General features: G+C 40.9%; 1 protein-coding gene across 2 annotated transcripts in view; it reads left to right on the top strand.

Moving 5' to 3' along the window:
* The first annotated feature begins 7,347 nt into the window (after nt 1-7,347).
* PRKCZ (protein kinase C zeta) overlaps nt 7,348-26,429 on the top strand; it is a 40,512-nt gene continuing 21,430 nt past the window's right edge. The window contains exons 1-5 of one of the 2 annotated variants that reach the window (XM_066203249.1): nt 7,348-7,576; nt 8,336-8,536; nt 11,986-12,107; nt 13,889-13,978; nt 14,355-14,405. In XM_066203249.1, the coding sequence (XP_066059346.1) occupies nt 8,466-8,536; nt 11,986-12,107; nt 13,889-13,978; nt 14,355-14,405 (334 nt within the window). In that variant the 5' untranslated portion in view covers nt 7,348-7,576; nt 8,336-8,465. Of the gene's footprint in view, nt 7,577-8,335; nt 8,537-11,985; nt 12,108-13,888; nt 13,979-14,354; nt 14,406-18,004; nt 18,079-26,429 lie in introns of those variants that run through there. The other variant, XM_066203250.1, reaches the window with a different exon arrangement.

Consider the following 26,429-nt stretch of genomic DNA (forward strand, 5'->3'; position numbering starts at 1 on the left):
CTGCAGCCAACTGACTGATCACATGGGGTTATTGGACAAAATTAGTTGCTCCTCCATCTGGGAGACAGTCACAGGCTGCATGTCCTGCTGACTGCTCCAGAAGATTTATTCAGTGATTTTTTTTTTTTCTCTAGTTTGACTGCAGATCTTCAAGGTGCACAGCTCAGTGTGACTGATCAAAGTAAAAGGTGGCAGCAATCTCCTCAAAAAACCCCAAAGCCAGAATGCCAGATTACCTACAGTGATGTAGACAGATGCATAAATAAAAGGCAAAAAAAATCTCAGAAGGTTGCAGGGAGTCAGAAAAGTGCCCTGTGAGCACACATATGACAGCATGTCCATCCCAGGAGCAAGGGGATCAGATGGAGAACAGGAGTTTCAGCTGCTGTTGCTGCACTTGCATGAGTAGCACAAGACAAAACACCTCCATCAACAAGAGGGAGGTTTTCTTAAAGTGGTTCCCAGAGCCAGAAACAGAAAATTCAGATGCAATTCAAACTTTCAAGGAGACATTTCAGTACAGGAGTATGTTGAATTCATTGGAGTTTCGCATAAATTTGAATCTTCTCTTCTCTGTGTGCTTCACTCTCTTTTTTTAATCTGAAATTATCGTATTTAAAAATCCCCAGACATTACTACTTTAGACCTATTGACACCCAAAGACAATTCCCTATTCAACTCTAATTTCATGATGCCCTTAATAAAATGAAATAAGACAGATTTGCTGTCAGTTGAATGCTGACTTTGGATGGGTTGTACTAGTGCCATAAAAAAAAGTATGTGACAGATGAGAAGGCACTTTTTCTGTGCTGCACCTGAAAGCATTTGTGTTCCTTTCAGCAATTTATAGTACTGCTCTATGGACTGGCGTGTCTGTGAGAAAAAGAGTGGGATATGTGTTAATGTAATCATTCTAAATGTGAAGTGTTAATAAAATGTAGATATACAGAAATTGGAGCTTCTATAAAGGGACAAAATAGGCATTCCAACTATTGAACTGGAAGATAAAATGCATTAGGAGGAAAATCAGAATGACCCTAGAGATTTCAGCCCGTAATGACATCCTGCCTTTTCAGTGCCCAAGGGTTTGCAAAGCTCTCCTTTGGCCTTGACAAGAGAAGAGGAAATGCCATTGTGTGCTCGTGAGAGCTTTCTGGGGGGCACTTATGCACGCTGCTGTACTGATGTGAAAAAATAGCTATTGCTGCCTCACGAGGTTGAAAGGAATCAGAAAGCACAAGATGAAAGATGAAGAAGAGCAAGATACGGCATTCGTTTGAAAGTAATGCTGGCATTAATAGACGCAGCAGTACGAAGAGGTTAAAAACCAGCAATGCCTGTCCTGTTTCTGGGTAAAAATGAAAGCATTTATCCCAGTTAAAGTAAAAGCTCTCACATCAGTTTCTAACTGGTTTGCTAATCCAATAGATAATGTAGTGAAACCAATTTAGCTCAATGAGGCTTCTGCTGTTGGGACAACAAAACACTTAATACGATTGCTCTGATTTTAAATACTCCCAGCCATTACCCTGGAAAAGCTCTTCTCGTTAGGAGAAAACCAGCACCCTGGATGTTTGTCTGTGAAGCAGAACAGATAACAAAAAGCTTATTGAAAGTTTCTGAGAATATTTTTGTTCAAGGAAAAAAAAATATCTGAAGCAACTCCCTCCTGGCCTGTTTATTACAGCAGCTTAAACCACTTGCCATGGTTGAAAGCCTGTTTGATTTTAAAATAACATTGTGTGCAATACATGTTACAAACACAGCTGATTCTTCCTAATGAACACTGAATAAAAATTTGGCAATGGATATGTGTTTTTGGATGGATTTGGTAGATAGATGAGAAAGGCACTGTGTCTTAAATAGAAATAATTTGAGGATCTAAGCCCTTCATTACATAATGCATCAGGGATCTGCTCTCTCCTTATACCAGCTTTGTGCCACAGCTATTTCTTTTACTAAGTCCTGCACAGTAAAAACAAATCTGAGAAGACAGTCAAGCCCAGACTGTCAGAAAATATAGCAGGAACAGAACTAATCAGATGTTATTGGGAGTTCACTGTTCCATGAAAAGATGGCTCCAAAAAAAGAAATCCAAAAATCCTGCATTTCTGAGACCCTGGAAACCTCTGGAAACTTATCTCTTTCTTTAACTCTTGCAATACCTCTATTTCACTTGATCCTCAGTTCTCTTTCAATTTTTTTTTTTTTTTTTGTCTGCTTGGAAAGGGGAAAAGAAGAGGAAATTTTCTTTCTTTTTGGCACAAGAACATATTAGGCAAAACAGATATAATCTTATTGCCCAGGTATGAAAAAAAGGGAGACTGAAAGTCTTAATTGACAAACCTTTGTACCTTCCAATGACTATTACATAAAAGACAAGGAACTCAACCCTGTGATAATTAAGCAGCACACTCCCACACAAACACACTCCCACACAAACACACTCCTTCTCCCTGTTTCACTCTCACTACTAACCCCATACATGCAATAGAGAGAAAAAAGATACTTTAAGTCATGCCTCAAGTTCTCCACGCTCTTAAAGAAACTCTTCTTCCTAATTTTGCCCCAAATATCTTTAACATAGTTACTGGGTAATGTAAATTGCTGGCAAATCCAGGTTTCATTGGTTGTTTATTGGGTAAGTAATCTCAATGAGAGCTGCACAAATATCCCAAAACGCAATTTTCATTTATGGGGTTACCAAGTAGAGTAGGGAGAACATTTTCCTTTCCACAGTAATAAATAATTGGCCAGCTTTGGCCAATTGGAACAGGCAGAGCTGGAAGTAGCAAAACAATATATAGGCCATTGAGCTATTCCAGTATTACAATTACTACAGCCTTAAGATTAAATAAAGACTGAGTGATGAAATACAGAGTAATCTGTAAAACATCTGGTATGATGCTCCATCCAGGCTGTTCTTCCTTTATTGCTGCATTTCCTCCATCTTTAAACAAATACAAAATAACTATTTCTGGACATCTTTACCTACATTTTTTTACAGATGTATTTAAGATTGTCCTACCCTCATCCTTCTGGGTGAAACTTTTACATACACAAGCTTGTATGTGCGTATCTATAAAGGACAGGAGATTCTACATTTTATCAATTACAGTGCACATGGTGTTGTAAAATCAAACAGGTTGTTTAAATACCCCGAAAAAAGTAAATACAGAGGCACAAAGGTGTGGGTTTAGTTGCTTTTAAAGATGTGTAGTTTGGGCTACTCCTAGAATTCTTTCTCCTCCTGGCTAATGAGGTGTCAACAAGAGAGTCAGCTTCTGGTTGCTTCTATCTTATATAAGACAGACAAGTAAGGGAGGTGTTGGCTTAAAATAGTCTTGAAACATTATTCATTTTGTCTATTTTAACACAGGCTAGAAAAACACTAATATTCAAGCCAGCAAGAAAATCTACAAAAAAAAAAAATTGCCATGGTGATTTCTGATATTATGTAGAATATCTGCTTTACTCTAGTTTATGTTCAAATTTATTATTGCTTTGCCTTATTATTTTTATCCAAACTTTGTGGCATCTGGCCCAAATTCATTCCCACTGCACCCGAGGATTTCACTGCCAGTTATTTCAATGGAAACAATATCTCAAAGTCTCTTCCTTGGCAAAAGAAGAGAGTCAGTAGGCTGGAGAGCAGGCTGCACATGCTGCTGGTTTGATCTGCTGAAGAGACATTCTATGGGGAGGCATTTTTTATTCTGAAGTGATACAGAACTGGTTACTCACACTTCACATGCATTTGGAGATGTGAGCTGTCTCTCTCAATTTCTTTGTTGTTCAGTTCGCGGTGTGAAAGCATCATTCTAGTCCCTACTAAATCTTTAAAACCTTGGAAACTTGAAAGGTTCTAACACAGCTGAAGATTTTGAGTCATGAGTTCAAGCATTAACAGGATACCTGTCTTCCACCGAGGTGAAATTAGTACCGATTGCCCTTTTTTTTTTTTTTTTTTGGCAACAATTGTCTTGAAGAAGTAGCTGCCATAATGATGTTTTCATTGGAGCGTTTGGGAGGAGGAGTTTTTTGGTCAGCCTTGTCAGAAATAGAGAAGTACCTTGTGTCTGATGGCTCGAGCCGTACTTTAGATTAATGAAATCATTAACCCAAAGATTTTTTCCCCCCTTTTAAACGGAATTTTAAGGGAAAGTTCTCAGCACCCTGAGGCACTAAATAAAGACGTACCGCTTGTAAGCATCGTCTGCACAACCGTGATTCCCAGAGAGTTGCCTGGGAATCTCTTGCCATCTGCTGGATACGTGCGGATGTACAGCCTGAGAGGGATCGACAAGAGTGCCGGGAAATACCGGTGAAAGCTCGGAAAGCAACACCAGGAATACACGTAACTCTTAGTCAAAAAGAACTCAAGAGGGAGGTAACATCAGACTCCCAGGCTGCAGCAGTTGGACTACCATCCTTAGATTCTTTAATAAATCACATCTTCGCTGCTGCAGTTCATCTCCGGCATGATTAGATCCTGAGGTTGGATGTAGAATTTCAGAAATGAAATATTTGGAAAAAAACACAAACCCTTTTTAGCTTTCTCTCTCAAACAGATCACTTCAGATCACTGCTCTTAGGACTAAAAGATCTGACATGAAAAGATTCTAATGGTGGTTTTTAAAAGAACTAAAATTTTAGCTATCTCATTTACACCTGGGATAAAAACAAAGTGAAATTAAATTAAATTACCTATAGGAGCCTGGCAACTCTTCAAATCTAGATGTCGTAGACAGAAATATTGCAGTTTTTAAGTTGAGGACGGCTTGGCAGAAGACAAAACTGCAATGCCTTCCATCTGGAAAAATAAGGGGGGAAAATGGTCAGGAACACATTCAGGATTTACAACTTGTTGTGTTTCAAACCAGTTACAACTTTGTCAGATAATGCACAGATAAAGATCCTCTCCAAAAACTGCTATCTGCCCAGAAGTGGGAAGGATCTATTGAGAAATTCAACTGTTTAAACAGTCTTGTAACATAAGAAAATACAAACCAACCCAAAAGAAGACTTCCAAAACAACAAGCATGGATACTAGGTGAACAGCTAGAAAATATCTCTGTGACGTGTAAAAATATTATGGTTGAGGTTTTTTTATATCAGGTGCTGAAAATATATCTGAGTTTTCTCCTTGGTAAGTTGTGCTAGAAGAAAAAACAGCAATAAACCACGGAAAACCTCAGATCACAGTTCTGAAGAACCTTTTATCTCCCAATCCAACAGCTCAAGGAGCTGAAGAATTTAATTGATGTGACATGGAGATCAAAGTCTACCTTGACCTGAAAGAATTGTGTTTGCAGACCTACCTTACATAATGTTCTCCATTTTAAGCAGGGAAATTTGGAACACATGGAGATTTAAGGGCCCACTTTGAAACCAAATTGAGAGTTCCCAATAGGATAAAATTAGCAGTGGGCACACGAATCATTCCATTAAAGGGTGATAAATGAAGCCATTGGGTGCTTTTCCTTGGTGTCAGATGATGGGAATGCATTTTCCCATTTTACTGCTAATTAAACTAGTGCCAACTATCATTTATTTGTATTTTGGAAGATTGTAGGAGCACCAAAAGAAGCCTCAGAGCTACACTGCTGCAAACTGTCCAACACACAACCCCCAAAAGCCCCACAAAGGTGCTGAGAAAGTCCTAAATGTGCCTAAAAAACTTGATGTAGGTGTAGAACACACGGAATAGAAGGAGACTAAAGACCGAGTATTTTTTTTCCATTTCAAAATACAAATCATGACCACTCAACTCCAGATAGCTGGAGGAAAAAAAAAAATCTAACAGTTGTGTCCCCTTGATTTGGTTTATTTTTCCAATGTGTGGGTTATGTTGTCCAGTGGTGGATATAAATATATCAGGAAAAGGCCCAAAGCAACCCTTTCGCTTGGTTAACTTATTTGCTTAGAAAAGTTTTAGAATACACAAGGAAAGCAGCTGTTTGGGCAGGATGAGCAGCATTTCCACTAGAGGACTCTCCGAGTTCACCATCCCAGCTTTATGTGAGGAAAACACAGGAGATCCTGATTCAGTCACAGGGGATTCGCAGTTTGGAAGTAAAATATCAAAGCACCATTAGGGAAGAACATCCAAACCCAACTTTACAAAGCAGAGGGCATTAACCATGCCACAGACTGCCTCATGTGGAACTCTGGTTGCTCCACCACTGATATATTGTTTTTCTCTCTGGTCTGGCCGGTCTGATACGATTCCCTCTTTATGATCTCAGCTGTGATTTTCCTGCTTGAGCCACTTTGAGCGGCCCTTCCCTGGGCCGGATGCTGGATTGACACTCACGGGACATCACTGCTGGGGCTTTCCGCTGAGATTTCCTGGGAAGCAGCTCTGGCAGCTCCGAGGGAGGCAGACAGGTCCTGTCCCTTCACACCTGTCCCTTCAGCACCTGGCCTTTATCCCCTCAGCACGTGTCCTCTCACACCTGTCCACTGTCCCCTCACATCTGTCCACTGTCCTCTCAGCACCTCTCCTCTGTCCCGACATCAGTCCTTCCCCACCTGTCCCTCCACACCAGTTCCCTCAGCACCTGTCCCTGGTCCCCTCACACTGGTCCCCTTCACACCAGTCTCCCGTCACACCAGTCCCCTCACACCTTTCCCCTGTCCCCTCAGCACTGTCCCCTCACACCTGTCCCCTCAGCACTGTCCCCTCACACCTGTCCCCTCAGCAGTCCCGTCACACCTGTCCCCTCAGCACTGTCCCCTCACACCTGTCCCCTCAGCACTGTCCCCTCAGCGCTGTCCCCTCAGCACTGTCCCCTCACACCTGTCCCCTCACACCTGTCCCCTCAGCACTGTCCCCTCAGCGCTGTCCCCTCAGCGCTGTCCCCTCACACCTGTCCCCTCAGCACTGTCCCCTCAGCACTGTCCCCTCAGCGCTGTCCCCTCAGCGCTGTCCCCTCACACCTGTCCCCTCAGCACTGTCCCCTCACACCTGTCCCCTCAGCGCTGTCCCCTCAGCGCTGTCCCCTCAGCACTGTCCCCTCACACCTGTCCCCTCAGCACTGTCCCCTCAGCGCTGTCCCCTCACACCTGTCCCCCCCCCGCTCCCTCAGCCGCCGCTCCCCGCAGCGCCGCGCTCCCATTGGCTGCAGGTGTTCCCCGCCGCCCCCCCGCCCGCTCTGGTTGGCCGGGACGCTCCGGCTGCCCAGGTAACGGTTCCCGCGCTGCGATTGGCGGTGGCGGGCGGGACCCGGGCGGGGATTGGCTCCCCATTGGCTGCGGCTCCCGCCCTCAGGCCGCCATGTTGCCGCGGGCGCGGGGCACCGAGCCCGGGCAGCGGCTGAGGGGCGCCGGGGGCACCTGGGGCGGGACTTGAGGGGGCACCTGAGGGACACCGCGGCTCCTCCGCCGCCGCCGCCGCCGCTCCCCTCCGCCGGGGCGCCGCCGGCAGCAGCGAGGCAAAGTCCGCTTCGAAACTTCCTTGCGGGACTTTGAGCAACTTGAGGCCGCGGAGGTGTAGCCGAGCGCGGCTCAGGGAGCGGCCCCTGCTCGCCGCGGGGCCCCGCTCTGTGGGGTGGGACTGCCGCGGTGGGAGCAGGTAGGAGTCCGGGCGGTCCCGGTGGGGAGGCCGGGCAGAGTCCGCTCTGTCCGGGGAAGTGCTGGCGCCGCCTCGTCCCGAGCGAAGGTGTCGCGTCCCGGGCGCTCCCCGCAGGCCGGGGCTGAGGGGGGACCCCGGGACGGGCCGCGTGTTCCCCTGAGCCCCCCGGGAGGGTCGGGCCGAGACTTCGGGGGTCTCCGCTCCCCCGGTACCCGTGGTCCGGAGTGCCCGGACAGAGCGGTTAGGGAGGTGTCTGGATACACGCATTCATTTGTGGGGTGGTAACGTGGAATAAACAGGATGTTTGTCAGGCTCCAGTCATGAAGGTATGCTAAATTGCCCCTCGGAGTTCCTCTGCTGCTTCTCTTGGGTAAATTTGTAACTGATAGTAATTGACTGCAGTGTTTTATTTACAGAAAAGCTATTTTTAGTTACTTGGTTCTTTGGGAGAAAAGAGTAAGATGCTGTGTTGATGAATAAGGAAAAACTTCTGTGGAGTATTTCAGCCAGGAGGGAGCTGTTGGATGATTTTTTAAGAAAGCATCCTCAAATGCTTGGGATATTTCTGTAAAGCTAAATTGTACAGGGTATGTTTAACCAATCTTATTTGATTTCTGTGCAGGTCAATGGTCTTACAGATTTTCCTTTTGATTTTTTGCTGCTCTATGTAAAGCTATTTGTGCTTCTAAAATTTGACAGAACTCATTTGTTTAGCAGTGTGTGTATATTCATCAATATTCTGTTTTTTTATCCATGCAGCTGGATTGAGAGTCATCTGGAGCAGAAACACATTTCACATGTGAAGCTCTTCACTTCAGAATCTGTTATCTGTCTTGAATCAACTTATTTCTGCATACTTATAATTTCATATAGCTGCTAAATACAGACCATGCCTAGCAGAATGGGCTCAAAAATTGGTCTGAACAAAGACTTCATCAGAGTAAAAACACACTACAGTGGGTAAGTCGGTGTGTCCTGTCCTCTGTGGTGTGACCTGTCTATTTTTGAAGCATATTGAGCAGGAGTTCGTGCTCTGACCTAGTGATAGAGTAACCAGGGCTTTGGTGGATTTGTAATTAATGTCAGATCAGGCAGGTAAACTTCTGAGCTATTAAAATACCAGTCAGACTCCTGCAGCGTGCTGATCAAGAAGAAAAATTAATTTTTTCTCTCAGAAGGGGAGAAAATGTGCATAACTGACAAACCCACAGTTATTGTGGGTTGATGGATTATTGATTCCCGTGGTCACAGCCAGGTCTGGATCCATCTCCTGCATTCAGATGCAGTTATTATGTTTTATCCTGTCTATAATCAGAATGTCGTGGTCCTTTATGACTTCACTCAGTTGTCAGTAGAAACAGGAAGGAAGGTTTTATTGCAGCAACATGAAATTTGAATTTTCAGGTGTGTTTATTCTAATTGCTCTGCTGCTACTCTGAGGACCTTGTGAAATAAAGTTGCTTTAGTCCCTCCTGTCTGCCTTCAAGGCCTGAGTTTAAGGCATTTGAGGAGCCAAATATTTGGCCCAAGTAGATCCTTAAACTTGATTGGAAGTATTTAGGCTGAATTGTTGGCATTTAATAAGTGACATGAGTGATCTTTTCTGATGTTTTGCTGCTGAATAAGTAAATGTAGCTACTACTGTACATGTTTTACATTATGGTGCAGAGAAATGCTGTTTTGAATTAAAAGTGATGCAGTTACGAAAGTCACTTCATGGATTTTACTGAAAACAAAATGCTTTCTTTTAAAACTTACCTGTTTGTCAATGCCATGTAGTTTGAAGTCCTGAATTTAGAGTTCCAGAGCAATTGAATTAATGTGGTAACGCAGTGGGAGAGCTGCCTCAGCTCTGTAAGGGAAGGCACTACAAACACAGGTAGAACTGGGTGGAAATAATTTGGGGTGCCTTGCTGGCAGGTAGTGTTGATCTAAAGTGAAAAGAGTGTCTGGGAAACTTGTCTGTGCAGGACTGGGGGAGGTGATTATAATTGTGTCAATGTTAGAAGTCATTATTATTACCATGTTTTACAATAAACTGCTGTAGTTTTTCCTGCAACACTACATTCAGTCTTTTGCATTAGCTGTGAAGTCTGTAGAAGTCAGTTTACAAACAAGAGTTCCAAGCTCCAGCTTCATTTTTGTTCTGATCAAATTGTGTGAGGTAAAAGTGACTCTTTGACATTATAACTGATCATCTCAGTATCTCCATTGCAGCACTGCACTCAGCTTTTGAACAAGTTTGACAGATTGCAGGAAATCATTGATGCTGGGCGACCTCAGAATTAGGGACTAACTTGTTCAAGTAGCTGCTAAAATGAAAATAATTGTACAGATGCCATATTGAAATCTCTGTTAGAAATCTGAGCAGGAGGAAGTTGAAAACATGTGAGTGTTGAGTGTATCTCTGGAGGCTGAGTATCTCAGGTATTCCTGTTTCTGGGTGTGACAGAGTTCCTAACATAGCACAGGAGAAATCACTGCCAGACTAGATTACAAAAGAAAAACTAAGTAACTGCAATAATGAGCAAAGAATTACACGTGTTGCCTCTCTAGTTTATCCCTGGTTACTTGAAATCACTGAAACAGAGCAGTGGTGCGGTTTGACTTGTGTTATCTTGGCTCTGAGAGGTGACATGTTTGATCTGTCACTGGAATTATTTCTCTTGCTGTAACAGCTCATACAGAACCTACTGGTCCTTAGCTCTTCATATTACTGTGTAGTGTCCAGTTTCAAATATATATATATTTTTAAAGTGTCCCATGGGATTGTTTAGTGTTAAACAAGGAATGGTTTTCACTTCCCTGTGCCCTGGTTGCCTGATGTGTCTGTAGGGATGTTAAGATTAAATGCAGTAAATCTTAAAGCAACATGGACATCATGGATATGAAGTTCTTTAATTTCCTTGTAGAATGATATCTGTTATAATAACTTTAAGTTGTGAATTAAATAATGAGCTATGTTTGTTGGTGACCTTGTGTCGGGGCAAGGCATTGGCACAGCCCTCAAACGTTGCTGTGAGAACCAGTTTGGTCTCTTACTTCCATAAATGCATAAAACATGACTTCTTTGACAGGGAAATGTTCTTAAACTCAACCTCACCTGGCAGCTCTCAGTGTTGTGGATGATAAGGATTTACAGGTTGGCAGGTAGCGTATGTATTTCTTCTGCTCTTGCTGTTATGAAGAATTACTAAGTTGCTGTTCTTTGAGAGCTCTACAAAGTATAGATTAAAGATACACTGGAAAAGGTAGCAGTGCTTTTAATCTGAATTTGAAGCAGTGCAGTTCTTTAAGATGATTGCTTTAGACCTTTGCTCGTAGTAGTTTTTCTCAGCAAAGGCAAAATGGCAAGTTACTACTGCATATCATTTAAAATGTAAGTTGTGGAGTTTAAGTTTCCTATTTCAGTGTAGTACTGTTCAATGCTGGCTGAAAGACATAAGTAGGCAGAATATGTTGTATAACGTTTGTTCTAAAATGACTTGTCGCACAGTATGGAAATAGGAAAATTATCTCAGTCGTGTTGGACAACTTCTGATCTATTTTCTGTATTAAACTAAGAGGGGAAAGAATTACACATGCCACTAGCCATGAACTACAAAACAGTTTCCTAATTGTCCTCTGGAAGGTTTGGAAGGCAGTGAAATGATTTAAGTTCATCTCCTGTTTATTTTTGCACTTGTTAATTAATTGATTTCCCAGAATCAGTTCTTCGAAAAATATTTTCAAAAGAGTAGAAAGTCTCGCTTGAATCATCAGATTTTGTTTTGCATAATCTTTTTTCCTTTCTTCAGTATTTGACCTGCTTTGACAGGACTTGTGGACTTCCTGACTTCCTTGTCACAAATTCCTGAGATCATGTATAGTTTACATAGAGGGTTCAGTATTGGGTTTGTGTTCTCCAAACACTACAAAGGTAGAGTGCAAGTAAGAGTAAGATTTTTATCTGAATTTTTCTGTAATTACATCTTTTGAGAATTCACCTAGTCAAAGCTTCATCTCAAACAATATAGTGGATGTGAGGAAAAGCCTGCAGTTTAAAAGGATTTTACAATAATTGAGATTTTATTTATCTCCTGATGGAAGAAGCACCTGGTTTAAAAAAAAAATTATTACGAAAGCTTCTGGTTTGTTTTTTAACAACACTTCAAACGTTGATAATTATAATAAGGGAGCTTGGCTCACCCGAGTAAACATGCATTAAAGACAGGTAATTAACACATTTATTTCCTCCAGACTGAAGTATTTTTAAGTGAAGCACTGTGAGGTGTAATCCTGCTGGCACAGTGGGAACATTTTATATGAGGAAGGTTCATTCTGTGGTTCTGCAGCATGGTGTCCCTGGATGGAACTGTTGGAATGTGCAGGGATTTTCTGATAAAAGCTGATGTTTTCACCTTCTGCAGGGACATCCTGATAACAAACTTGGATGCATCAATGAGCTATGCTGAGCTCTGTGATGAAGTGCACGAGATGTGTAACTTGGAACAGGAGCAGCCAATTACCCTCAAGTGGATTGATGATGAAGGTATTGGACATTGAGGAATTTGTATAAATAAATATCCTTTTTTTTTTTTTTTTTCCTAAATACCTAACTACATAACCACAGAGCAGGAAGCTTGGAGGAATGAGACTCCAGACGTCAAGGTTGATTGCAGTAGCGCTTGAATTCACTTCTCCAGAAGGACCTTGTCAAAGCCAGGGCCTGCAGAACTAGAGCTGAATACAGAAAGGTGGAAAAATACCAAGCTGGTTTGGCTAATAGTTGTAATGGTGTGTTTTGGTTTTTTTAATAGCTCTCTTAGCTGATGGTCTTGTTTGAATGGAATTTCAAAGTACTGACCTTGGAAGGAGGTAGCTGGTAGTCAAAGGCAACTCAGCCCTTTTTAAGATACCAAGGCGTAGTTTTAATACTTCTGAATTTTACTCTTTATCTTTTGAATACCAAGAAGGACAGAGGCAAGTGTGCCAACCTCAGGTTAATGGTGGTGGTGTGAAAAGTAACCTGATTAGAAGGCCATGGAAGATAATTACATTGCCCGTGCTTAGCTGGTTGAACTGCACGCCTGCTAATAAAGGATGATTATTGTGGGGAAGAAGAAAATCCACTGAGTTTTGAGTTGGAGGATTCCAAGACATGAGTCCTGTTAAGTGCTTCTTGGTTGGGTTCTCTGTTGCATTGGCTTTTTGAAGCTTACTTAAATTAAAACTAATTTATTTAGTCTCTGTTCTAGTAAATATTTTCCTCTAGTCTTGGTTAAATGCAGACCTGTACAACCTTTTTCTGGTTCCTGGGTCTGACTTGTTGAGTTCCAGCCAGTCTGCTGTGTTGGCTGTCCTCGATCCTCCTGGGTTTTGTGAGTTATGCTATTTCTGCATGCCAGTGTTTCCACTTATTGCCACATGGAATTTAAGTTCATTTGACTGATTGCACTAACAGATGTTCTCTTTGAACTAACTAAAAGCAAACAATTGCCCATGGCTTAATGTATAAACAAAACCTACCAAGAGATGAAGAAAATAGATTTTCTGTTGGGCTTTTATAGTGTTTCTTTGTTTTTGACAAGATCCAAGAGGTTTGAACTGTGAATAGCTCACTCATGATAAAATCCCATAAACATACAAGGAATATGGATTGTTGATTTGCAGTACAAATAATTCTTTTGTCTTTCATGTTGCATTATTGCTGTGTTTATAGATCATCAACAGCAGTGGCCTTCAAAGAGAGGTAGCTGTGCCCTGGATTCATCATTTTACAAAATAAGAACATTTTTTTAAAAATAAGAAATTAAAGTTTAATATGTGGCTTGACACTGGTGTCATCACTTGGCCTGGATATCATAAGGTCACCTGTCACCCAGGGTTGGCTATTCCTCAAAGGGACGGGGTTCAGAGGGACAGTCTTCCCTTTCTTTGCTTGCCTTCAGTGCATTGTGACGTACTGTACTTTACGCGTGTCTGCTTAAGTGGATTTATGGATTAATTATCCAGTTTTAACAAAAATAACCCTCCCAAGGTAATGCTGATAATGTGGCCACAAGCGGACAACAAGAAAATTTGGGGCATCTTTAGGCATATCTGTTTGCTTTTATTTTTTTGTTACCCTCTAAGATAGTTCTGTCTACTTGATTTTGATAAAATTAGAAGGAATAATTGTGTTGTTCCATTTTGGCTTTGATCAAAATGCCAGCTTAATATCAAGTGATTAAAAGAAAGGCCATAGTTGAAGCTGGTACATTTTTTCCTAACTGAAATTCTCCAGTGAATTCTCCAGTGGTAAATTTGCCCGTGTGTTGCTTTTTTTGTTAGGTGACCCCTGTACCATCTCCTCTCAGATGGAGCTGGAGGAAGCCTTCCGTTTGTATTGTCAGAACAGAGAAGAAGGGCTGATTATTCATGGCAAGTATTGCACACTTGAGGAACCCCTGTGTGTCACATAATCCCAACAGCTGCTTGAGTGGGAGGTTGGAGTGACTCCCTTGCCTGTCAAGGATCCTCTTGTAGCTGCTGCCCTGGAGTTTGATGCTGAGGAAGGAGCTGGGGCTCAAAGCTGTAACTGTGCAGGAGGCTTTGAGTTCAGCACTGCACAGATTTGTTCATGCTTTACCCCAGTATAAGCTCCTGCCAGTCTGGAAGCAAATTTTGATTGCATCATGTCTCATGTAGAATTATTTAAAGGCTTCCAAAACCTGTCTGTGTGTAAATATAGTCAAGAATGAAGGAAAAAGTACTGCTGAGAATCTTTTGCCTTAAAAATCTCATGTTTTTGTTTTAGTTTTCCCAAGTACGCCAGAGAAACCCGGCATGCCTTGTCCAGGAGAGGATCGTGAGTACTAAAATGTTATCAAATTCTAGCTACATTTCTTTTTTGGTCACACAGAAAAGAAATATATTAAAAGATTTTCAGAATCTAGTGCTACATATGTGTGTATCTGTTTTGTTTTCTTAAAAGAATGTAAAGTGTTTTACATTTTGTCAACAGAGAAATTGCCTGAATCAGTGTTGTAGCAGTGTTTTAATGCTTCTGAGTATTAATGCTGCTTTTTGTAGTTGATACATTTGGAGGAAGAGACAACAGGATTTTAGATACCTCTTTGAAAGTAGGCCTTGGCTTTTTTTGTGGTTCTTCTGGTTTTTTTAACTTTCAGGGAAAAGAAATTATGTACTGAAGAGGGAGATACAGCCATTTTAATAAAAAGGTTATTAATCTCTCTAAAAATAATCCTGTGAGAGGTAGATAAACCTCCAGAGGGAGGACACATAATTGATATGGTTTACCTGTATTTCAATAGCCTGAACTGCACAGGGATAAAAGGATTAAATAGCTGTACAGTCAGTTCTCATTACAGAGGGGTGGCATCAGGACTTTATTCATATCTTGGTAAATGTTAAGGAAAGGAATGGGAATAATTGGGTGCCAAAGGTACCAGATGATGCTTGGCTGCTCACAGAAGTATAAAGAAAAGCTGACTGAAGAATTTGAAGGACCTTTGCTCGTCTCTTTGAGAAATATAAGAGGAGATAAAATTAATTGCTGATAAGAGCAAGTAATGCATACTAGGAGAGAAGTACTTGGTTGATCAGGATTTGCACTGACAGACTGGCTAAAGATGAGTACTGCAGTAGTAACAGTTGTCAATACTGTTTTTAATCAGAGAAATAATGCCAATATGCTAATAATTGCTCTATTTAGAACTTATATGAAGATGGAGAGAGGTGAAATATATACCAAAAAGTTAGAGTTCAAATATGATTTTCTACATTTAAACTACAGTAGATCAAAGGTTGGCTGTAAAAACCAGCTAAGTTTTCATGTTGACCAGGTTATTAAAATTATCTTTTAGAAAGGAAAAAAGAAACTAAATGTACAACGTTAATTTCTCTAATTTGCCGAACAAGGACAACAGATAAAGACTCTTCTTCTTTGATTAGAAGAGTTAAAGAAATTATCCCTGAGACACCTAATTTAATGAACTCATTAAAGGTGTAGATATTCTAGTAGGAAAGTTTTTTGTGTTAATTTGTTGGAAGTTTCAGTTCTCTGAAGCCACGAGATGAGCTGCAGGAAGCACAGCTGAGTGTGGCTCAGCTGACCTGGTTATTGTGTCTGTAGGGTATTTCTCCCTGTATGGTTTTACAGGTCACGTTGAATCTCGCTCAGATTGTTTAAAAAGCCTCTTTAGCTGGATGTGCTTGATAAGGGATCTCTGGTCAGGTTTCTCATGGTCTCATGAATTAATTTGATGCGTATTACCTCTTTGCATCTGTGGGGCCTGTGTGGGAACTGGGCCTTGTGGCCTGGGTATAACTATTTTTTGCAACAGAGCTACTGTATTTAAATTGTAACTTAGCATAGAAATACATTCAGTATTGTTGCTTGTTAGCCAAAGGCCCACAACAAATATCTGCGTTGCACTTGGGCTGTATGGAAATGTATTGGTGATACAGTTTATTTAAGGGACTGTTTATTTAGTCAGGACTGAAATATTGTCCTTGCCTCAGAAAATATTCATCATGTTTTCAATCCTTATTTTGTGTCTTTATTGCTGTAGTTATGTTCATAGGAAATCCTTTGAAAAGTGAGAATATTATGTAATATATGTATATGTTTTCTGGAGCATCAAGTTTGTACTATAAAGGAGCTTATGAGTTTGCCTCAGGTTTTTTCCAGAGACAAATAAACAGTGAAGTAGTTGGTCTATCCAAAATGAGCTTCTACTTAAATTAGAAGTTCTAAGTGTGGATTTGCTGGTTTGTTACAGAACGAAAACCAGTTTGAAATGGAGTTTTTAAATAAAACCATTCAATTGTGAAATAATTGCATTTCCAATCTGTTGCTCAGATGTGTCCATGTTAGGTCATGGAGTGGCTCTTTCCAGTAGTTTGTGATCTTCTGAAGTGCAAATCTGTATTTCTCCAGGATTGTAGGGTTTTTCTTTCAGCTTCTTCAGAACAATAATCCTTTGGAAGAAGAGTGCAGGAGTACAGACTGGAGGGTTTGCATTTATGTTGAAATTTAATGATAGAGTTGCTACCTATCCTCACCTTTGTTAAACTGATATGATTTTGAGATTGTACCAGCCAGAAAAGCTCGAAATAAAAGCCTGTAATCCATTAATGAAATAAACCACATGACTGATATTTCAATTCCATTTGCTTGACTTAAGGAAAGTTATTTGTGTGCTTGAAGAACCTTTGTTCTTATATTGATATGGTGCTGTCTGTGAGACAGAATTTGCAGTCTCCAGCATCTGCACTTGTACTGTCTCTGTATTCCATTGCTCCTGAATTTCTGTGCTGTTTGTTGGAGGCAGCCCCAGCTCCCAGTGTAAGTGCGCAGCTGTGGTTCCCTGAGCTGGCAGTGCTGCTGGGAGGTGAACCAGCTCCCATCCCTTCCCAGACACTGACTGTGACCTCTCCCGGGCGTTCCCAGCATCTGCTGGACTGGAGCCTTGCTTGATCAGTGTTTCCTCATAAAGATGGCAGACTTTTACACCAGTCTTGCATTTCACTTTTACTTGTTCAGTAGATGAGCTGTTCTTTCGGAATTGAATAAACAAGGTTGTTTCAGAGGCGTTTGGTGTGTTCTCTCCTGTGCCCCGAGGTGCCAGCGCTCCTGACAGCGTGTGTGGATCCCAGCAGCTGATTGGCAGCTTTATAACTTAGTTATTGGAGTCTCAGCTTATTTGCCCTGACAGATCTTGATGTGATTTATCACTCTTGGTGCTGCAGTGCATTGTGTAACACAGCACGTCCAGCTGAACAATTCCCATCGATTTGTAGGACTTCCTGAACCGAATTGCCGGGTTTATCAGAGAAATACTTGTTTTGGTGACATCAGCTCCTTGACATCCATGCCATGTTTTAGTTGTGCCTCAGCTGCTAGCTACAGCCTCTCAAGGGAGCCAGTACCACCCGTGCCTGGATACATGAGGCAGAGATGTGAAAGGGAGAGACGGGGGTAACCAGTCTTCCATTAAATATTTGCTCTTAATGTTCGAGCTGATCCTGCCTATTGTCCTTGGTGTCTAATGGTATTCACACAGCGGCATCCGTGGAATAAAGGGAAAATGTTTCGTTTCATACCTACTACATTGTAAAGAATTACATGCTGAAGAGGCTAAAGAATAAAACCCAGTGAGTAATGCATGCTTTTTCTGTAGATTTTGTGTCACCGTTGTGGTTGGTGTTGTGAGCGGCGGGCACTGACGCGGGCTGTGTGTACGTGTGCTGCAGGAGAGAACTCAGCATTTTGGTTATGGTACAGTCGCTGTGCCTGCCACCCTCCTTTGCAGCCATGGATTGTTACAAATGCAGAGATTCCTGCTGCCTCTGTGCGTAGGGATGTGGCTCAGAGACCTCCTGGAAATGCTGGTAAAATTGCATTGAAAGGACTCCTGGGGAATGTATTTTAGGAGGAAAGGAACGGAAGAGTGAGTGATGCTGCTGCTGCTAATATTGGAGATTAATCAAAGAAATGTATCCCAAAAACCCTGACGGTATGTGCTCAGGGCCTGTTTATTGTAGCATTGCTGATGTAAAGGCTAACCATTTAGGAGCATCGTTTTCTGAGGCCTTTTTGTTGAATTCTGCTTAGTGGGTTGTCGTAGATGGCTGTCTTTTAATTGTGAAATACTTGTTTTGAATCAAGGGTTACTTAGTTTCTAATATTGTCAGAACGAGCTGTGCTAGTTCACTTCTGCTTAACAAATAGATCTGTGTATTTAATATTAAAATTCATCTTGGGTTTGGATAGCTAGTGCCAGCAAATTTAAGGGTTGTTTTGCTGTTGGCTTCATTAAATAGAAGAATGCAGACTAGGAAACCTTTAAATTAATTAGCAGAAGAGAATGAATATGTTTTTAATGTTTTAGTACTTATGACATTAGTGTGATAGTTTTTATTATCTAATATTTCTGGCTGATTTTGCTGCCTTATATTTTTGGTAATGATTACACTGTGTTGTGCATGTCTCCTGTGCTCTTTGTTTATCTGCTCAGTATTTTAGCATTAGGTGTTTGGACTTCATTTTCCCCCCCAAGCCATCTTCCTTGAAAATTTCATCATAGGCTCGAGTAAAGGTATCTTAGTAACCTAATTGTTGTTGTGGGCTTTTTGTTTTAGGTACAGATATTTGATTTTGCCTTATGTCCTGCCTGATACTGTGAAATAGCTTTAAAAGGCTTCTTGCTGGAGTAGTGTGGCCTGTAAATATTTTTCTAGCTCATAAGGCAGGTTTTTTCCTTCATTTGTTACTGTATTGGCAGCAGTGATTAGGTTATTCAGAGCACGTGAACCAATTTAATCCCCCAATGAAGAAAAGAACTATTGCCACCATAGAGACTGTTCTGAAGACGTAGATTGGATTGCACTGGATAATTAGGCAATTTTGAAACTGCTAGTAACCCTCTCCTGGATTTTTAGTAATTGAACTGGGGGGGAGGGAGGGACTGGACTATTTTAACGTGAGATATTTTTGCTTAGGATTTGAAAATAGCTGTGTCATAGTTTCTCAAGAATACCTGAAATCTCTTCCCCTGTCTTAACTGCACCAGGTTTGTGTCATATGTGACATATTTGAAAAAGAGACAGATTGTGAGGCAGCACAAGTTACTGAGAACAGAATTGTGGTTAATGGTCTGGTTTGCTTATTTCATGATTTTTAATTCTAAATAATCTCAACACTTTTCTTAGCTGTGATATGTTCAAAGAAGAATAAAGGGCTGGATCTCCCTTTTTATAATTCAGGCATAAAATTATAAAGCACAACTCTGTGGGATTTGAGATCTGCCCCTAATTAAAGGTACTGGGTGTTTTAGCAGATGTTTGTGTTCCAATTTATAAACTATCGACTAAAACTACAATGGACTAAGGAATTCATGGGCTGGTTTTTAAGGTGTCACAGCAAATAATCTGTGTTCTTTTTTTCTTTATTCCACTCGCCCTCTCCTAGCTGTTACTCAGAATGTAGTATATTAAATGCAGAAAGGATGTCACCTGGTTTCGGAAAGCTTCTCTTTGATGTAATGTCTAGTTCTTCTCCCTGTGTTATGTCTCATATCTTTTTATAAGTTGGTAAATCCACTCTTGATATTCAGGCACTTGGGTAACTAAATGGGCAAGGAGGTGATGAAGCTTTCTGGTTTTGCTGGAATTAGTGAACATTTGTGGCCTGCTAAACCTGAGGTAGGCCTGTGTGTTTCAGTAGCTTGGAAGAGCTGTTTAATATGTAACCTCCTCATTTATAATGCCAAGGTTAATTATATATTATTATACTTTTGGAAATTAGTTGCTCTATGGAAGTTATGATTTTTTCATGTTGAACTGAGCCACGGAGTTCACAGCAGAGGCCTGCAGGGCTCTTCTACATTGATGTGGATTTTGGAGTTGCTGTGAGAAACCAGATTGTGTGTGAGATTCCAGGTGCTGCTCATTTGGAGCGGAGAGCACCAGGAGCGAACCTTGGGAGGGTTTGATAGCAGTTGTAGTCTCTGAGGGCTTGTAGTAGTGCCAGTCTTGGTAGGAAATAAAGCAAAAAGCAGCAAACTTGAGGCTTGCTGGCAGGGTGGCTCCCAGGAGAGGCACAGGAGAGCCCTGATCACTGTCAGGGAGAGGAGGGTGAGCAGACTGTGCAGTTCATCCTGAAACCACACGGGGAAGGAGCTGCCTTGGGCAGTGGAAGAAGGAAAAACTGATCTGCTCAATATTGACCAGAAAGTGCCTCATTTGTAACTCGAGTTCCATTGCTGTTTCTTCTGTATCTGTTAGGGCTTGCCCTTGAATTGCTAGCTGGGGAAATGTTTAAAGGGAAACCAGAAACTATTTGAAGGCAATATTCCAGGATTTTCTATGGCCTTTATTTTTACAATTAATTACTACTAATAATGCTATTCTATGCTTCTTCCAATAATTCAGGTTCTCATCTGGTGCTCTTCAGTAAAGCAGTGCAAGGTGCCCTGTGACTGGGACAGGACTGCCTGTTCTTTACTTTGTCAGCTCTGATAAAAAGTTACCTAACTTGAATTTCAATTCCATTCCAAGCACATGCTCTGGAAGCTTCAGGTAGTTCTGTGATGATCAGCTTCATGTGCCAGTAGTGCTTTGCAGTACAAGTGGAATTGTCTGGGTAACTCTGAAGTGAGGGGAAAGGGGTGTATGGGACAGGTCACATCCAGTGGAATGTTCCAATGCAAGGAGACAAGACTAGGACTTCAACTTGGAAAAAGACAATTGACCAAATATACTAAAATTAATTTAAATCTCATGTTTGGCATAGATTAAGATAAATTAGTTAAACATTTTCTAAAGGATAAGAAGCCAGGGAAAGGGGACTCTTAGAACCAAATCTCCTAAAATGTTTTCTCAGGGATTTGTCACTAGTTAGCTTTTTGTTGTACCTTTGACCTTTTCAATAGACGTGTCATAATTTGCTTTTTAACATTAAAAAATTAAACTAGGTGAAAACTAGATCTGACCAAGTTTTAACTGATGACACTTTAACAATGTGGATTCAGTTCCTTTGGATTGCTGTCTCAGTCACAAGAACTGCACCTCTACCCTCTTTCAGTAGTTCATGTGCTCAAAGGATGATAATTTTCTTGAAGATGTGTCCTGTCAGGTAGGACTCCCAGCAAGTCTTAAATCATGCAGGTTGCTGGTGAGATACAACAGAACCAAATTCCTGCAAAAAACTTCATTAGGTTGCTTTTTTTGTTTGTTTTCTTCAGTGATTCCAGGGTGTGTTAAAGACATTGACTTTCTGTTATCAGGCTTTAATTTATAACAAAGTATTGCTTCATGGATGTACTAAGGTAGAGAGGTTTAAGAACAAAACTGGCCTGAAAGTGGGTGCAGATGCTACAGATTGCTTGAATGTTCAGAACTTCATTTTGCTGTACTTCAGTCCTAATTTAGCTAAATTAAAGAATTAAATAATTTAAATAAGTACTGGCTCAGTACTCTTTCAGCTTGATCAAACATTTTAATGCAGCTCCTAAATGATGCTAATAGAACATTAAATTCGCTTTTCATTGTGGTAAATCTTTTAATGAAAGTGATTTTTATTTTGAGAGAATTAATGATGCAATCATCAAAAGAAGCCTTTGGAGTTACTATTCACCATGCAAGGCAAGTTTGGTTTTGGGGTTCATGTGACCGCTGACTTTGTAACCAGAGGAGCCAACTGCACATCATGAAAGGGTGTGAACTGAAAATTGCTTAGAGGGTCCAGTTAGAGAAGGGAAAATATGAACCTTTTTTCCTTTCCTAAACAAAAATGTCAATCACCTTCAGAAGCATGGATCCACCACCTGTTGTCTTCTGGCCCTTTTCATAACATCCTTTCAAATTAGAGCAGCATTTTATCCTGTGCCTGCGACAGCTTTGCAAACAGCAGAAGTGTCAGCACGGGAGGCTGAGGAGGGAAGGAGATCAGCAGGCTGTGGTCACTGATGTGCCCAGAGATGCTCAGAACCAGGACATGGTCACTGCTGGGGCAGCAGCCACTGGCTGGACTTAGTGACTGTTTCTTGAGTAACACTTGGTATATGTTGTTATTTTCAAGTACCTCTGACAAATTGCACATAAAATCACAGACTTGTGAGTCAGAGACTCGCTCCAAATGAGCTGTTAGCACTCTTGGATTTGTGGTGTTGTCTTTGCAGAAGTGACTTGGTCACCTTGCAGTGCATGGAGCCATTTTAGCAGCAGGATTTGAAGGTGAGAATCCACGAGGGAGAACTGGGGGTGTGTGCAGTGCAGGTGGGACTCAGCTGCCCCTTCTAAGGCAGCGGGGAAGGATGTTCCAGCTGTGCTGCAGTAAATGCTGTGTAAATGCTGCTGCTCTGTCTAAGCTGCCCCTTCTAAGGCAGTGGGGAAGGATGTTCCAGCTGTGCTGCAGTAAATGCTGGGTAAATGCTGCTGCTCTGTGGGACATTTGGTTCCTTGTTGGTTCTCCACTGATCCTACACTTCTTTGGTCATTGTTGCTCTCTTAACTCTGCTTTTTCTTCACAGAGGTTGATCTGACTTTGTAGTTAATTTTAGTGTCTGTTGGAAAAGGATGGGGAGATGGTTTCCCAAGTGCTAATCAGCCTTAAATTAAATTTTAAAAAGCTATCTTCTGGCCATTTCATATTTTGTAATAACTGCAAGAGGTCAAAGCACTTAATACCTCCATATTGTTAAGGATACTGTTTTCATTTTCCAACTTCAATTGTACATAGGAGCTTATTCATAATAAAAAGAAGGACCAGTTAACATCCAATGTATGTCTGAAAATTGCTTTCTGAAGCATGTAAATTGTTTCAATGTAACTATTTGTAGGAAATTAAATAACAGATGTCAAGCAATGTACTATCAAAGTGTACTTTGGAATTTAGTGTCCCAAAAAAAAAGTGTTCTATCTTTATATGTAATTTCTTTATCAAGTCCAGTCTATCTGAAATGCCAGTATCAATTTCCCCCTTGTAATTCATGAGCTGGTTTTGAAAGAATGCTCGCTTGTGTGCTCAGCACAACATTAAAAGAACAAAACAAAAACTGGGCATTCTGGTAGTGTCCAGCTGGCAGGCCGGGTAATTGGCCTGTAAACAAGTTGTATTAATCTCTGAGAAGTGATTTGCAGCAATAGCAAATTACCTCTGTGCTCAGGATAGGAGCAGATTTCATTAGGGCTGGATCACATAAAAGCCGACTTTGGAATTGCATTTGGAAATCCAAATGAAGAGGGAATAATTTTTGTGGCCCTCTCACTGCCCTTCACTGGTGTAAACCAACTGTGTTGACATTTGAGAAGTAATTGTCCCTCCTATTCTTCCCTGCTTTTCCAAGTTCCATTTTTCAAGGGAAAGTTCTCATCCTTTCTGTGAAGTTCTGCAGACCTCAGTATGGAATTGGGGAGTATCTTCTGTAGATAAGTTTGTTTGGAATTAACATTCAACAGTAGACATTGCCTGTCCATTTAGATCCACTGTTAAATTTTATTTGTGAGTTCATGTTTTTCCTTAGAACATTTTTCTACAATATTTTTTAAAAGATGAGGAAAGAAGCCCAAACCCAGTCATAGAAAATGTCATTGGAAAGCCAATATCAAATCTATTTGCAGGGTTTCCTGTGCATCACTGTTAGTGATGTAGTTGCACAGTTTGACAACAGAGGGAAGAATTGGAGAGCAGCAACAGCCAGTTGTTCCCCACTGCTTTTTTGGTAAAAGCAGCTGCTTAATTTTATTTTGAGTGTTTTTATTTCCCTTGTACTCTTACTTTGAAATAGCCTTGTTTTTTTCTTTCAATTTTCCAATCTTGGAAGTAGATAACGTTCTGTACCTTCATTATATTTAAAATATGTACCTGTGTTCCCCAAATAAAAGTTATTATCCCTGCTAAGAGCTTAAAATATATTTGATTTTTTCCTCTAAACTCTTTCAGATACAAAATGAGGGTTCGAAAGAATTTATTTTTTGTTAGGCAATGTCGCGTGTTTAATATTAATCATCAAGAAAAGATTACTTTGTTTAATTAGGGGTATATCATCTCCTTCAGCCTGCAATCAGCCAACTCGAACTCCTTAATGAGTTAACTGATGTGTACTGTGAAATAAATTAAAAATAGCCCTTTCCATTAAGCTCAGCAATTAAATAGTCAGACTTTTGTGGTGTCGTTCCTCCTTCTAGGTAGCTGGGATCAGTCCTGTAAAAACTTGGTTTAGTCCTTGGTTACCAGGAATCCCAGAATCCATCCCTTGTTTTCTTCTGAAGTGTTCTAGAAACATGTCCCTGAAAATGTTGTTTGGGTTCACTTTGCCATGTGAAGGGATGAGATGCAAAGTCAGATGAGAGGTTTGTACACACAACACTGGCAAGAAATTGTTTCTTAACTCAAGGTATGCACTTAACTGCCATTTTATGAATTGATTATTGTTCAAGGTGGTTTCTTTGATCTGGTAGAGCTCTAGTTGGGACTTGTAGCTGATAATGCTTCAAAATAACAATGATCTTGAAAACCCAAGCTACTTTTTATAGCCTGGCATTATCCTTGGGGGAGTTTCTGGCAAGGATGTTCCCTTTCATAAGGTTCCTGCTTGCTCACTTTTCCAGGGGTTGAGGTCTCTGGCAGCACAACCCTCTGGTACATCAGCCACTTGTCCCAGTTTTGGATCCTCAGTGAACAGGAGTGTTTTATTCTGTCATAGAAATTTAATCCTAATGTGTAGTAATAATAGAACATGTGCTATAAAGGTGTGTCTTGCAGGGATTGCTGTTTTCTCATTTTTTACCTTGGCCCCTTTTGGAGCCAGGGAACAGGGATTGATTTGCCTCAGCCCCTGCACTGAACCACGGCGGTCCTGGGGGTAAATTGTAGGCGTTCCTACTTTTTAAAGCTCAATCTATATTAAGCTCAGGTTTTGTTAGACTATTGCCTCACAAGTACATGATATAAACCCCTGCCTTTGATTTAATATTTATCATTAATTAGGGAGGTGACTTGCTCCTCTATTTACAGACTTCATCAGCGCAAGCTGTTCGTTAACTTATCATTCACTTAATATTCTTCATGTCAGTGATAAGCTAATGTTCAGATCACAGATGTATTACGTTGCCTCCATATGGTGCTTTGTCTGATGAATTAATTAACTATTTTGGGAAAAAAAAAATCCTAGTGGAGATTTTTTCCTCTCGGTGAAAAGTCACCCCAGAAATGGTGGAAGGGTTTTCTATTGGTGTTTGTGTTTGAGCATATTTTGACTGAAAACTTTGCAGTCATTTTGCTAGATTCTCATTTTAATTTTCACTACACTTGAGAAAAGTTGGCTTTAAAGTTGATATGTGGCAGTTTTTGAAGAGTTGTTTGAGTCAAGTGGCCATGTCCAGTCTGCATCTCTGTTCCAGCAGCTGTGTATTTGCCACTTTTGGTGTGCAGGCTTTTAGCTGCTTTGAGAAGCTGGTTGGTTTTCTTTTTCCAAATTGTTAACAATTAATTTAATAGTGCAGTATCTGTTTCAAATGCTTGCACAGCAAACATTTGCACATGCAAATAGAGTAGGTATGAATGTTTGGGGATTTGGCACTGTAGATATGTGGAATCACAGAAACTTCAGTGCTTCCTTTAGAAGGACAAAAATAGAGGATCTAAAATCAGACTCAGTATTGCAGCCAGTGTTCACACATTGCGTGTCAGTAGCCTGTGAGTTTTGGCTTGCTCAAAATAATGTTAAAATAATTTCTTGACAAAGAAACTTTTTACTACTTGCATTATCATTTGACACAGAAAAGTCTCTGTGCTTTCTATTTAAAAAAAAGTCTTCATCTTTGATAAAGGGTGAATGTTTGAAACTTGAAAGTAACATTAAAGATGAAGATGTAAGAATCTTTTGCATTAATTCCTGGGGATTATGAATGTACAGTCTGCTTCTTTCTGACAAAGTATCCATTATAAATCCAGTCTGTTAGAGTCTTTATACCTGCCTGTACCCCACAGAACCCACCTGTACCAGCTGTGGGAAGCTGCTGACCCTGGTGGTGGGCAGAGTTTGCCTGTGTCACCCTTACCCCTGTGGCACAACACTTAATATTAAATATCTAACTCCCCAATTAGCCATTCACCCAGAAACTGCTCACCTGCCTGTAAACAGTGACAACAGAAGTAGCTTGGAGTGGATGCTGGGTTTGGCTTAAACAGATGAGATGATTTCTTGTTAAGTTTAGAATATATTAAAAATAATTGTGGACCTGCACTTGACCTCCCCGAACAAAAGAGATATTTTGGGTAACGTTTACTGTCAGGGTAAAAACGAAGTCAAATAATACAACGCTGCAGACTTGTGCCATGTTTAATGCTGCATGTGTGAGGTGT

This window comes from Chamaea fasciata, unplaced genomic scaffold (assembly GCF_029207755.1).
Source record: "Chamaea fasciata isolate MVZ Bird 193981 ecotype frontalis unplaced genomic scaffold, bChaFas1.0.hap1 SCAF_23, whole genome shotgun sequence".
Lineage (NCBI taxonomy): Eukaryota > Metazoa > Chordata > Aves > Passeriformes > Sylviidae > Chamaea > Chamaea fasciata.